This window comes from Eufriesea mexicana, unplaced genomic scaffold (assembly GCF_001483705.2).
Source record: "Eufriesea mexicana isolate 0111107269 unplaced genomic scaffold, ASM148370v2 scaffold16629, whole genome shotgun sequence".
NCBI classification, from domain to species: Eukaryota; Metazoa; Arthropoda; class Insecta; order Hymenoptera; family Apidae; genus Eufriesea; species Eufriesea mexicana.
In genome coordinates, this window is record NW_016924050.1 from 257074 (window position 1) to 272451 (window position 15378).

Consider the following 15378-nt stretch of genomic DNA (forward strand, 5'->3'; position numbering starts at 1 on the left):
ATTCGTTTCTACCTTCGTATGCAGACAAAGATTAACAATTGAGGTATTAGCGACATTGAATTTCATATACGATAAAATAAAAAATGGGTGTTCAGAGTTGCATCCGAGTTTTTTATTTCGTTCTGAACTGTTGTCAAACTCAGTTTGTAAAGATACGTGGGTCGCAAGAGAAGTTATTACGAAGTAGAAACGAACACGCATCGGTAATGAGATTTTGAAAGGATATCGGAATGGTATCAATACTGATTTTGGAATGGTTCGTAATTCCCATAGATGGGTATATGTGTTACAACAATAAATAATGTTCAATAACCTTAATGGAATCTTCATAACGTCCACTTATTACTTACGACACCTGCTTGATACTCAGAGATCATTTATCGGACTGTAAACTTATACGCAGAAACGATAAATTCCGATTACAGCTTTTCTCATACGATAATCATTTCGGAGAACATCGTTGCGTAAGTTTTACGATCGCTTCACGATCGTCTTTCCCAAACTATAAGATAGTGAACAAATAAATAAATATTTACGTTTACTACATACGCGTAACTCGGTTCATTATTCGCTTCATGAACGAGCAAGTAGTATTCGTGTTGACCTTTTTTTCACCTATCTACATTACGCAATTTTGTTCATTCCTCCTTCCCCTTCAACATAATTGTCGAAAGTGAAGTTGAGGTTGTTACACTAACATCGTAACTATTAAACAACAATAAGTATATCATAAACTAACAACGTAGTACAATATAAAATAATACAATATAGTATAACACGATCGTAATAATAGAAATAGTAATCAAACGTAATAGTAATAAGTTAATAGTTGCAATAGTAATAGTAGTAGTAATAGAACTAGTAACAATAGCAGCAGCAGCAACAGTGGTAGTCGTTTATAAAAAAATAGCAGTAACAATAGCAGTAGCAGTTGCAATAATAATAGTGATAATCGTTGTGGTTTTCGATGTGTTTTAAATAGTTTTCATTATCGTTGTTATAGTCGAATCTAGTAACGTAGCAATAATAAGAATAATAGTATTAGTACATGTAATAACCATTTTGATGACAAGAATGATATACTAATCAATGATGATGATGCAAGTTAATAAGTGGTTTTATATAGAAGCAGCAGCAGTGGTGGTGGTGGTGGTGGTGGTGGTGGTGGTGGTGGTGGTAGTAGTAGTAGTAGTAGTAGTAGTAGTAGTAGAAGTAGTAGTAGTAGTAGTAGTAGCGTAGTAACGGTTGCAACAATAGCGATGGTTTAGTAGCAAGAGTAATATTAGTAGTAATAGTAGCATGAGGAATAGTAACCACGACAGTAAGAGTATAATATTTATTGTTACTGATATTGTTATTGCAGTTATGAGAATAGTGATGGCGATAGTAATATTAATGATAGTAATAACATTAATGATAAAAATACTGTATATAACGTTGGTTTTGGCGAGAACATAATAATTTGATTTAATTGATTCAATAATTTGATTCCTCGATTTTGTTTCAAATGCTTTACATTAGCCAATTACGAAAATATTTTGACGATCAATTGCAACGTATTATTAAGGTCTATGATCAAATTGTTCTCTTCCGCGTGTTAAAAAAATTAAATGAGTTGGACGAGATTCTTTCGCGATAATTTAGGCAAAGCATTAAGAGTTCTATCTACTTTAATCGTTGGAATCATATATTGGATAAGTAACGTGTATACGATTGCTAGTTCTTTAAGAATTATAATACCAATATAAACGAAAATAAAAAATAATATTCATTGCCATAACGGACACATTCAACGTAAATAATAATGAGTAATTGGATAAAACGCAAATATCGCAAGAACGCAAATATTCTGTCGACTAGATTCGTATATGGATTCATCAGCACGCAACTTTTATCATACCACTTCGTTTTTCTTTCTCTCTCACCCTTACCTTTTCGTATTTTCTCTCTCTCTCTCTCTCTCTCACACGCGCGCGCGCGCACACACCCACACACCCACACACACACACACACACACACTTTCTTTCTCTCTCCGCCTCTCACTCTACATACGTATATATGTATGTAAAGTGTGTGCGTGCGCGCGCGCGCGCGCGAGAGAGAGAGAGAGAGAGAATATATATATCCGTCTGTGTAGGTATCTATCTGTCTCACTTCTATCTTTCTGTGTATGTATATGTGTATGTGTGTGCGCATGCGTGCGTGTTGGCCGTCAGTTTGTTTACTGATTTGGTTACTGATAATATTGTCTTTGTCATTCGATTTGTTATATCATGGAGAGAAAGGAAGAGGTATGATTGCATAACGTGCTTCGAATTCCCAGTTCAGGAGTGTTCCGGTCTTTCGGATTTTACGAAGGTACTCTATCGTGAATGTATGTCGGTAGGTGGTTTCCAAAAATCTGCGTAAAATCGCATTGACCATTTTATGGAAATTCCTTCTCGTAGATTCTCGTTTCTCGTTATTCCTCGTTCGTCTTGGTAGAATCGTTCATCGTTGATGTCGTATAAATGAAACCCTTCGTAATGAAAGCGACTCTGTGTTCTTTCCCTCTTACTTCTTACGGCCTAGGTACTCGACCATCTCGTAAAGCTTTCCCTTCTCGTCTTCAAGCAGCAATGCTTGAATACAGCTTGTAAAGTATTGCGTGCCAAAGCAGTCTTGCCTAGATACGTATAGAAAAAAATAAATTAGATCGCTATTTTATAGTTTATCGGGCAAATCCAACAAGTACATTGGATTTTAAATCGAGAAGGAAAGAGTTAAAAGAAAGAAGAAGAAAAAGAGAGAGAGAGAGAGAGAGAGAGAGAGAGAGAGGGGGGAGGGGGGGGACCTGTTTGTTAGGTTTGAATTGGTTTCGTTTCACATTTTGACGTAGGAAAATGTCTCATCGTTATCATCGTCGGCAAGTTTTGCGGTACATATGTCAACGAATATACCGTGTTTCCGTATTTTTCAATAAATAGGCAAACGCAAAGGAAGAACCGGCAATTTTGGCGCAACAAGCGTTATTAAATAACAGAGAATCGAGTCAGAGACAGGAACCAATTCAATCTTTGCATCTTTCGCCTCGTGAAAAGACTGTGAAAAGATTTACGATCGATGTGACTTTTCTATAAAAAAAAGATTGTAATTACAAGGCGAGGAAAAAGAAAATGCGTTGCTGCTGTTTCCAATAATGGAACCTGCAAAAATATTTGTACGTTGCAAAAATATGTTTCACGATTCTTCTCCTTGCAGTATTTCCATTGGCATCCACTGTATCCATGTTGCCTGAAAAGTGTATGTTAGCGGAAAATAGTTGGCGCAAAATGGTTGGCGCAAAATGGTTGGCGCAAAATGGTTGGCGCAAACTTCTATGGAACACGCGATAATGCGCGACAACGCGCGACAAAAAGTTGTTCGAGTTTTAAAAATGCAAAAAAATGCGTGTTGCTCTGTTGAGAAATATCCAGGGAAAGATAAAAAGTAAAAGAAAAACTAGATATGATCGAATAAAGAATTTGATAAAAATATGTCAGAATTGCAACGATGCGTATTTCTGTAATAATCGCGGTTGCATAGAAACAAGTGATGCGATCGTTTCACTGACGATATGTATCTTCGTTGCCGAATATCGTTTGTTGTCATTAACTAATTGGTCGATACATATACCATTAGAGATACATATACCATCGATGAAAAATCGATTAGTCGTGACTTGCGAGAACAATCGAGAAACTACTATATATATACGGTACATGTACCGTATTATGTCTACTACGATACGTGTACCATGATACGTGCACTGTAATCCGCGTACCGAATACGCGTAGTAACGTATCGAGCAACATGATTTTATTATTGCGAATCTGCTTAGAAATTACCTAAAGACACATGCAGCATACGCGAATGTTGCGTATCATCGTGTGCATCGTGGATCATAAATTCTTGAGACGACGTTCTTGAGTCAAAGGTGAATCGTTTGCATTGATCAGAAAACGAGTAGCTCGTTCGTAAATGACGTTAACTATACGCAATGAGAATTTGTCAACGAGCAACGAAATGAAACGTACAATTAAAAAGAGGAGAGAAAGAAGAGAAAAAGAAGAGAAAAAAGACGAAGCGAAAGAAAAAAGAAGAATTTAAAGAAGTAAAAATTGTGGTAAAATGTGCGTAGAGAATGAAGGAAAAAGTGAAAGAAAGGAAGGAAAAGCGAAGGATAAAGTTACGAAATAATAAAACTGCACGCTGATAAGAAATCATAAACATAAAATATAAAGCTACCTAAACCCCGGGTTCCGCTCCATGAAGTTGCTTGATCCATGTTTGGATCTTCTCTACTTCGTCTTGCAATAGTAACACGTCTAAGCATCCTTTGAAGTAGTCTGACGTAAAGCAGTTTTTCCTAAAAAAAAATTGTAAAACACAGCTATATTTAATCCGTTGAACACGCGATGTATTACGCCGAGATTCATCCTAGATCTGAAAGGAATATCAGGTATGGATTTTAAGATAACCTTCGACGCAAATGAAATATTTTTCGATCGTGGAGTAATAGATTTAACGATTTCACACGCTGCAATGATATTCCTTTTACCTTATGCTCTTTCTAATTTTTCCTCCTCCTTTCCTCGGGTTACACAATTTCTCGGTAATCTCTGTATCCCCCGTATACCGTGAGGTATATTTACCGCAACGTATGCCTTATTTCATCGCGACATGAAATTTATCAGAAATATTGGCGACGACGACGACGACGACGACGACGACGACGACGACGACGACGACGACGATTTTTCGATCCTTGTATCTTGCATCTGAAGAAACGCGGAATATTTAGCGAACAATAGGGAAAAAATGAACAGAATGAAAGATATCCTTTAGCAAAGGTAAACTTTGATTGAACTGAGGAATAGACAAATGTTTACACGTGGAGAACGAAAGCGACACGATGCAACTTGGCATGTGCGCGTCCACTCGTAACACGTACACACGTGTTCTGTGGAAGAAAAGAGGCGGATATTATTTACCGAATTTAAATTTTTTCGCTATTACTTGTCGAATAACTTTCGATTTGGAAAATTCGAAACAGAAAATTTACGCGTTGGAAATGTACGTGTGATTTTACGGTAATACAAACGAAAAGAGCTTGGTCGATGGTTATCCGAATCCATTTAGAAAATCAAGTTACACATCAAGCATCATAGCAAGGATACGATATCGCATAGAGAATTACCTGCATAGTTGATGCAACTGAGGTTCCCGAAATAGGTTATAACAATCCTCGCAGATACGATCCAGCCGGGCAAAGATACTTTTATCGTATATACCCTTACACTGGATATCGATAAAGGACCTTTTACCCAAAGGATGTCCATTCAAGATTCCAGCGTCCGTTAGACCGATACACGACGAGACGAGTAATAACGTGAAAGACCAAGCTAATACAGAGACGAGTCTTGGACAAGGTATCGATAGGGTGGAGACCATCGACGATTCGTTTGGTAACGGGTGTAACCTCGAACATGACGAGGTTTGCTGTACACTCCACGAATACGACGATAAGGTCGATGTTGGCCAGGTGGTTGACGATGGTAAAAAGATGGACGACGATGATAACGGCAATAACGGCGACAGCGACGGTGATGACGACGATGACGGCGTTGAGGCCGACGTAGACGTCGTCGCAGACGACATCGACGTGGTCGATGATAGCAGTGAGGTTGAAATAGCTGACCGAGACATCGAGAGTGGGAACGTTATCGGCGACAACGATGACGATGACGAGGATCGAAGCCTCCGTTGCCGATGCATAGTCTAGAAAAAAAATAAAATAAGCTGATTGAAAGACGATAAAGTAAGTAAATAGGAAAGACGAGAGTAAAAACGAAATGACGGTGAGAAAGGAAGAAAATGGAGGAAAAGGATCATCGATCGTTCGAATCGGAAACATTTTTTTTATTTTCAGACGAAGCCAGGTCGATCGTTTAAGTTTGCATCGGGATAATAAGTTACACGAGAGAATGAAAGTATAGCGAGTAGCGAGAAAGAAAATTCGTTCAGCTTAAATTCGTAATTTCGAGGTAGAAAACTGGATCGACCGATGAATCAGGTTGGCGGCAGGGGAGTGGAAGGGGGGGATGAGAGATCTAGGATAGAACGCGAGTGCGTATGAAATTCATCGATTGTTCGAAACGCGTGTATACGTGGTCAGTCAACGATTACACGATTCGCGCCACTCTAGGCGCATGAACATCCATCCTTGCATGTTCAGTATCTCTGCATTCCCTCTCTCGAGTTCCCTCCCTCAAACTTCTACAGCCTGTTTACTTGCACGCGCGCGATGCGTTGCACGCATCAGCGATCCTCCACTTTTACCACTTTCCCGCGGTGACAGTAAAAGCCAATTCTAACAGCTGCAGCGACAATGACAGCGACAATGACAACGACAATGACGACAACCACGATACCGATGACACCGTCGATGACCTTGACGACGTCAACGACGATCACGTTAACGATTGTTGACAATGATGATGACGATAATGATGACGACGACGATGATGTTGACGATGATATTGATGATGATGTTGACGATGATGTTGCCGATAACGACGACGACGACGACAATGCTAACAGCAACGGCATTGGCAGCAGCAATAACAACGACGGCAACGACAACGACAACGACAACGACAACGACAACGACAACGACAACGACAACGACAACGACAACGACAACGACAACGACAACGACAACGACAACGACAACGACAACGACAACGACAACGACAACGACAACGACAACGACAACGACAACGACAACGACAACGACAACGACAACGACAACGACAACGACAACGACAACGACAACGACAACGACAACGACAACGACAACGACAACGACAACGACAACGACAACGACAACGACAACGACAACGACAACGACAACGACAACGACAACGACAACGACAACGACAACGACAACGACAACGACAACGACAACGACAACGACAACGACAACGACAACGACAACGACAACGACAACGACAACGACAACGACAACGACAACGACAACGACAACGACAACGACAACGACAACGACAACGACAACGACAACGACAACGACAACGACAACGACAACGACAACGACAACGACAACGACAACGACAACGACAACGACAACGACAACGACAACGACAACGACAACGACAACGACAACGACAACGACAACGACAACGACAACGACAACGACAACGACAACGACAACGACAACGACAACGACAACGACAACGACAACGACAACGACAACGACAACGACAACGACAACGACAACGACAACGACAACGACAACGACAACGACAACGACAACGACAACGACAACGACAACGACAACGACAACGACAACGACGACAACGACAACGACAACGACAACGACAACGACGACGACGACGACGACGACAGCGACAGCGACAGCGACAACAACGACAACAACGACATCAACGACAACGACAACGACAACAACGACAACGACAATGTTGACGTGCTCTACTGCAATATACGGCATCTAGAAATACGACGAGCTCAAAGCGGTTCGCGAAGTAAAAGTAAAGATGTAAAGTACTCCTAACCAGTCCTGCGGCAGTCGTGAATGGACCACACGCAGGTAGGCCCCACCTGTAAACGTCCTGAACCGACAACTTCATTAAGCGGAGCTGAAGTGCAGAGCGGCACAGCACGGCACGGTACTGCATAGCAATGTGTAAGATGGTGGGACAGGGGAAAAGGTGGCGGGGAGGTTCGTATGCGCGGCGATGCGGGGCAATGCGAGATTCTCAAACGCACGACGGTTTCTCGTTTGTCCTTTTGCCTTCGTCTCATCGGCGGCACCTGTACACGCTGAGGAGAACGTTTCGCTTGCTTCTCTTTTTTCGGAACATAATCACTGCTCCCGGGTGGGATCTTATTTTTAGCCACGACCGATTCTCGGAACTCTCAAACCGCCCCACTCTATATCGGACCCCCACCTGGTAATTGCCTGCAGCCCGATAATTTGCCTCTAAAGTCGTTCGGTCTCGATCGTTAAAGATCGTCCCATGGATTTTCAGGCCGAGTATGATCGCCGATCATCGATCGCCAACCACCAACCGCCGACCGCCGACCGCCAACCGCCGACCGCCGACCGCCGACCGCCGACCGTCGATTGTCGATTGTCGATTGTCGAGCCGCGATCACTGACCGTCGACTGTTAAACATCACCGATTGATCTCTTCTTACTGCAACCTGCGATACCACTCGATATTCTATTGCTTCCTTAACGTTATCACCAGCCACGATGTTCCCTTAAAACGTCATGTCTCCTTTCGGATCGTAAACAACAATCTATCTGCTATTGTACTTTGTGACCGAGCAACTCTCCATTTATTTTCTATATCGTATTCTTCTATATTCACGGAAGTAATCGAGATTTACGATCGAAAGCAAAGAAAACGAATGTTTCTCCAAGTCTGGATTTTACCCTTATAGTACATCGAAACTAGTTTACTTCGGGGTATCGAATACGAAATGTAATACGAAAGATAAACCATACGTTGTAAGTTTGCCTCGACACACCCGCGAAATTGATGATAGAGGAAAATAATAGAAAAAGAGAAGAGGAGGAAAGGAAAAGAGGAGAAAAACAAAAGGAAGAGGAAAAATTTGATAATAAAAAATCTAAACTACCCAGATTGAAGGGCGAGAAATGGATGGCAAGGTGGGTAAAGAATACGAAGGGTGAAGAGCAGATAGCGGAGAGTAGAGTGGAGAGCAGAGAACGAAGTGAGTGTACGTAAACGAAGAAAAAGTCAATGGAGACCGGTTACTCGACAGGTGAGGTCTTTCCTCGGCCGAGCGATGCACAGGTGTGCAATCTGTAAATCCCCCTTAGCAAAAAACTATACACTCTTCGGCACCGCTTCACGGCTCTGTCGCGCGCTGTTACCCAAGTCACTAGTTATACGTTTGTACACGCGTTCGATACTTATATACGTACACGAGCAAATGCGATTCTTTGATGGACACGCGTGTTTTACGCGCCTATTCGAATAGGGCAGAACGGAAACGTTAGATCGTTGTTAACCGCTTTCGCTTACCAACTCTGTCCGCTGAAAAATTCCAAATCCGGAATGGAAAAAATCGAATGGAATGGAAACTAAGAAAGCCAGAAGTAAAAAAGAGGAAAGGTACTGCGCGATGGTGAATCGAAAGGTGGCATGTTTATCGAAACGAGAGGAGAAAAAATGGACGGTGTTACGTCTCCCTGGTTTGTTTCCTACCACGTTTCCTATACGCCGTAGTACCTGCGAATGTGTGTAAACGTTGAGACGAGGCGACGCACACGGTACCCAAAATAATCGTGTATTCGTGAACACGAAACGAAACGATAATAAACGTAAAATCGATAGTGCAAGTGGGCTGGAAGAGGGCTGGAAGAGGGCTGGAAGAGGGCCGGAAGAGGGCCGGAAGAGGGCCGGAAGAGGGCCGGAAGAGGGCCGGAAGAGGGGTGAAAGAGGGATGAAATGGGGATGAAAGAGAAAGGAAGAGAGGACGGAAGGGGAAAGAGAAAAGATGAAAAAAGTGGGAATAATGGCAGGATAAGTCGAATCGTATGTCGCGTCGTTGAGTCGAATCCAGTCAAGTCGCGAGAGTCCGGTCGTCGATGGAATAAGAGGAAGAAGCCACGAGGTGAAACAGTCTATATCGTTAGATACATCGTTGGCTCTCCGCACCAGGTGGTCCTCTTCCCGTGCCGGATGACTCAATCGTGAGAAGGAGTTGCTCGACGAGCTCACGAGGAGACTCGGTAGAACCGCGTGTGCTTCACGGCTTGCTTCGAGTTTGTCTGGCTGCCTGTCTCCTATCACATTCGTATCCACGTATATACGCGATATCGTCCAGTCTTCTCGACCTCTTTGGCTTTCCTCGTAGGGCGGCTTACGCGATATTTCTATACCTGCGATAGCGGTGTGCGTACACGTACACGTATACGTACACGTGCACGTGCACGTACACGTACATATATACATACATACATGTCGTATGTAGATGACTTTAGTCGAACACGTGGACCTTTCGAATAAGATCCTTTTCTTTTTCTTCGCACACGTTGGGGAGGAAATTATCGAAACGCGTGGATGTTCGAAATAAAGCTAATAGAAACAAAATTAACACTTGTGCGCGCGCGCGTGTGTGTATGTGTGTTTGTGTGTTTGTGTGCGTGATCGGTATAGAGAAAAAGCTGGAACGAAACGTAAATGAAGGGACTGCGAGGTATGTCAGCAAACAACCGGCAAGACAATTATCGGTCATCTCCTAAATAGATACACGAATTTATAGAGTACGTTATTATATTCGCCTATTATTTCGTTATCCGCTTTTCAAATTTATCATTATTTTAGTTACTTTTCTTATACATCGCTACCCACCGTATTTTTTCATCTGCGATTTATTTTTTTCTTCCCAATATTACGAAAATCACGATTTACAAACGCGTACCGTGAATTATCCGGCATACTCGTGCAGAAAAATAAGAAAACGTTCCAATCGGCGATGATGATCTACGAAAGAGATGTAGGCAAAAAATTTGTAGCTCGTAGGTAAGTAACGAACGTGTGTGTAAAGAGAAAGAGGAAGGGAGGGAGGGAGAGAAAGGGAGAGAGAGCGCGCAACGCGCATAAACAAAAGTTGTCGAGAAACTATAAAATAAATAGCAATAAGGAGAAAAGGTATCGAAGAATCTATCGTGTTCGATCAAGTTCGAGAACTTTCTGGTAGAACCGAACGTAGTTAGAGGTAATACTTTGAAAGTGCCGCGAAAGTGCTGGTTATCTGGTCACGATCGAAGATCAAAGAAGTGGGATAGGAAGAGGAAAGAGAAGAGAAGAAAGGAAGATCGGGGGTTGGCAGAGGTGCGGGGAGAAGGACGCGAAGAAGCCGAAGAACTCAAGGAGAAGGAGAGATAGGCGGGTTGAACGGACGACGGAGGATCGAGGCGTCCGGCGTCCTCGATCGCGGGATCTTGGAGCAAAACTAACGATCTCCCGCTCGCTTGCAAGATCAACACGACGATAATTTAATACACGAGATCACCACCCAGGTGTGCTCTGACGTGTACAGATGCTGCTTGTAACCTCGACGAGAAGGAAAAGGCTGAGTCGACAGAAGTGGGAATCCGTATGCGATTCCAAATGCGAATACGAGCTCTCTTCCCCTTCTGCTCTGACCCTTTTCCCCCAACCCGCCCAACTCCCACCCTCCACCCTCGTTTTCTCTCACTCTCTCTCTCTCTCAAAACTCCTTTTTATTCCCAGTCTACGCCCCCCCCCCCCTCTATCCTCATTCCCATCGCCCCCTCTATCCTCATTCCCATACCCTTTGCGCTCCTTTTTCTTTTTCTTTCTTATATTTGTATATCTTTTTTCTTTCTTCTTTCTACCGATATAAACGACACACATGCGGGTACGCACATGTGTACACGTTTCAATGAAAGATCTCAAGAATATCTCGACGATCGATAAATTTGCCAAATAAACTCGGTCGTTGATAGTACCAACGAATGCTTCGAACGGATTGCGTACTCCTGAAATAACTCTATAGGAAAAACGCGTAAGATCGAAACCATTGCGATTATTTCTATGTTATATTCGTCGTTTGATGTCTTCGGTAGAATGTATTTTTACGATAGCATTTGATACTTTAGCGAAAGCTACAACCAGTTACAACTATCGAACGTGGAGACTGTAAAACACAAAAAATACGTATATTTCTATGACGTCATACGCCTTCGTAGAAACAACTCGATACTTCGAATCGTCGACCATCGGAATGAAAGGAAAAAGAAAAAGGGAAAAAGGAAGAAATCAGAAATGCTTGTATACTTTGTGGTTCGTCGAGTCTCGAAGAGAGCCAACATAACTAGAAGACCCAATGACGTCAATCGTTTGCGTTAATACGAGTTGTCCTTATATAAGGACAGCACTCGTTAATTTACGTCGGTAACGACTGATGATTTCGAGTTAAACGATTTCGATGAAATTACCAAGTATAATTATCGACTGAATGATACCTCTTACATCGTACATTTACTTTGTGCTACTTCTTTTTAATTTTCCTACATTTGCAATATTTCATCCCAAAAGTATCCTCTCTGATCTATCAACGGTTACATTGTTCGAATTAAGGTGTGCAATCACGTGTTGCACATTTCATTTGCGCCCATGCATACACGATCGATCCAAACTTTATAATCCGATATGACACGTTTATCTTTGTCGTTATACACGTTATACATAGCATAGGTCGAGATGATCGACACAGTGAACAACAGCAAGCTTAACAACTACTAATCTTTACTCATTTGTAGCGATAGAGTTTAATGGAGAAAATAAGTCATTAAGAAAGGCGTGTATTGTATATTTTTCGTTACCATTAAAACTCGACTTACATTACGCTCATTTAGAATTTCCATTATAGAGGAATTCCGTACAAAGGAATCAGAGTTCAAGCTATTTGTTACGTCAAAAGACGATTAGTCAAACTTATTACCATGAAATTCGTAGAATAAGTTTCTCATGATTGGTTCATGTACAAAGCAAGGCTAAAGCGACAACAAGACAAGATAAGGTAAGATAAGACAAGACAAGACAAGACAAGGCAAGGCAAGGCAAGGCAAGGCAAGGCAAGGCAAGGCAAGGCAAGGCAAGGCAAGGCAAGGCAAGGCAAGGCAAGGCAAGGCAAGGCAAGGCAAGGCAAGGCAAGGCAAGTCAAGTCAAGGCAAGGCAAGGCAAGGCAAGGCAAGGCAAGGCAAGGCAAGGCAAGTACAACTGCATTCGTATGCAACTTCGTATGCAATGCACGTAGTCGACGCACGGGTATTTGCGAAGGAATGTTCAACAGGTGTGTCGCTCGGATTGAGCTTTATGCGCGCGTACACGCCTTTCCTTTCGCCCTTCCTTCTCCTTTCTTGCTCCCTTCTGAATCCCCATTTTTCTATATTATATCTCACACGTCGATAACATCGTAGCAAGTGTTCAAAGAAATTAATTACTACTTAAAAGGTATCACAACATAGTAATACGATTAATTATTAAAAGACGGAGAAATAAAAAAGGATATATTTTTTCGTACTTTCGACAAGTTTCACATATGAAATTTTCATCCATTTTCATTTCGTTTTATTTCGCAAACTCATCATTCGCGATTCGTTTGGCAGTAAAAAAAAGTTTTCAATAGATTTCGACCTGAGACATTTCTCGATTCACGTACTATACGCTACGTTCAATACGACGATATTCTGTCGTACTGTAACTCAAGTCGAACGTTAAAAATAATTATTTCTCAAAGTAGACGATATATACGAAATAGGCTAGAAAGTATACGAATGCGAATAATTGCAGAGACATTATTGCTTCTTTTTTCTTTTCTTTTTGGACCCTGCGGGCGTTAGTTGCTGATGTATCTTTTTCACAGCACGTTTAGAATCATTCTTCGCCTCGTGGTTGAGCGGTGTGGTTAAGGGAAGCAGGAAAACTACGAGAAGAGAATTGAATGGTGTACGATTTATTTACACGATCTGCCGGTTACATTTCAGAAGTGTAAATGCATATAGGCTATGTCGCGTATGTAGGACAAAGCCCGCTCTGTGGTGGCGGTTTCCCCTATAGACCTGGTCATCGTATCAATGTTACACTTTAATCATATTCCATCCATCTCCACGTTTTTATTATTTTTTCTCCATCATTCGTCGTTATTAGAAATTAAATTTTTATGCGCGCGCGTGAGCGTGTATGTGTACGTATGTGTGTATGTGCACGTGGACGTGTGTATATGTGCGTTGTTTTGGTTGTGTCAATCACGTTGGCATTGGTATCGACGATGGTAGTAGTGCGTGACAGCAATGTTCGGTTCTATATTATGTACCACTATTATCGTCGCTTTATCGACAAAGCCTACTTCACTATCGACAAATAGAATCGATCGATAAAGACAGTCAAAATATCGAAAAGGGAAAAGAAAGAAAAAGAAAGCACACGAAAAGCAGGGATGACGATGAGAGGAACATAACTACAGAAATTGCAATAATGCAGTGAAGCAGGATAGTCTACTAGGGTACAGGTACGCGTATACGAGTAATAGCAGAAAGGAGGTCCAGGGGCAAAAGCAGAAACAAATGCAGAAGGAAGAACAAGTCAACAGTTACAGTCTCGCTGCTCTGGCAAGCAACGCGTCGCGATTGGACATTAGCGTCGAACGCTGTAGTGGGGCAAAGCAGCGTTCCGGCAGACAGCTTGGCGTCCTATGGTTCGCATTACAAGCTGTAGCCTTTCTCTGTCTTTCGCTTCTCTCGTTTCGCTTCACCGCATCTTGCATTGCATGTCTCAACGTATTTTGTCCGGATCGACTCGAACATATCAACTTTTCTTTTCACCTTCTCTGCCCCCCTTCACCCGCCGCACTCACACTCGCACTCCCTCTCTCTCTCTCTCTCTCTCTCTCTCTCTCTCTCTCTCTCTCTCTCACACACACACACTTTTCTCTTAATACTTTTACTTTTCATTTCTTCCATCTTTCGTTTTTCCCTGGCAATTCCAGAATTCCTTTTGAATTTTTGGAACGGGGAATGTAACGTTTTACGAACAATAACTGATTCGAGCCGAATTCGGTACAAGGTTACTCGTCATTCATATCTAATTGTTCGATCGTTGGATTTTTAAATGTTTTCAGTCATGATATATTCGTGTCTGGAATGATAAGCCTCGTTTAGTTTAGAAAAAGTTCGTACAACCTAAATGCGATTCGAATCACCGTATTGGTTTGACTTGCGTGACTTCGTAACGCGATTCATTGTAAAATATACGCAGTAGTGAGTGCATTCCAATCTATTTCCATTGTCGAAATAAAATTTCAAAGAGAAAGAGAGAGAGAGAGAGAGAGAGAGAGAGGGGAGAGTGAGGGAGAGAGAAAAACTTTCTTCGAATAAACGATGTTGATCTTGAACGAGTACTATTGCTTCCTGTTCAAAGAATACCAGGTAATTCTGTCGAGTTCGTTGGATTTGTAAGTTGAATTTCCGTACACCCCTTATTTTATATTTCACTAATCAGAATTACCCCTCCTCATAGAAAGTATTATTACACGCTTTCGGAGATCGACTGACTAATAAATTTGTTGGTCGATAATTCGATAAATTAATAATTTTGAAGATTCGTAGGAGAATTCACGGAAAGGGAATCAAGAATATAATAAGCTGCAGTTTCTACCTGCTTGCCAGAAAACGCGCACGCTCGCTGGACAAGTTTCTCGAGAGGCGTGTCACTGCTAGCTACAGGTGGCTGTAGCCCATTCCTCCTACTCTTT

The 15378-nt window shown here is 42.0% G+C and overlaps 2 protein-coding genes across 4 annotated transcripts in view; one reads left to right on the top strand and one right to left on the bottom strand.

Annotated features, from left to right (window-relative positions):
• LOC108554103 (peroxisomal leader peptide-processing protease) overlaps positions 1 to 15378 on the top strand; it is a 36022-nt gene that overhangs the window by 1767 nt on the left and 18877 nt on the right. The window lies entirely within an intron of this gene.
• ITP (ion transport peptide) overlaps positions 2200 to 15378 on the bottom strand; it is a 20516-nt gene continuing 7337 nt past the window's right edge. For 2 of the 3 annotated variants that reach the window (XM_017909259.1, XM_017909260.1), the window contains exons 2-4: positions 5219 to 5799; positions 4267 to 4387; positions 2200 to 2665 (exon numbers count right to left, since the gene is read on the bottom strand). In XM_017909259.1, the coding sequence (XP_017764748.1) occupies positions 4267 to 4387; positions 5219 to 5799 (702 nt within the window). In that variant the 3' untranslated portion in view covers positions 2200 to 2665. Of the gene's footprint in view, positions 2666 to 4266; positions 4388 to 5218; positions 5800 to 15281; positions 15345 to 15378 lie in introns of those variants that run through there. The other variant, XM_017909261.1, reaches the window with a different exon arrangement.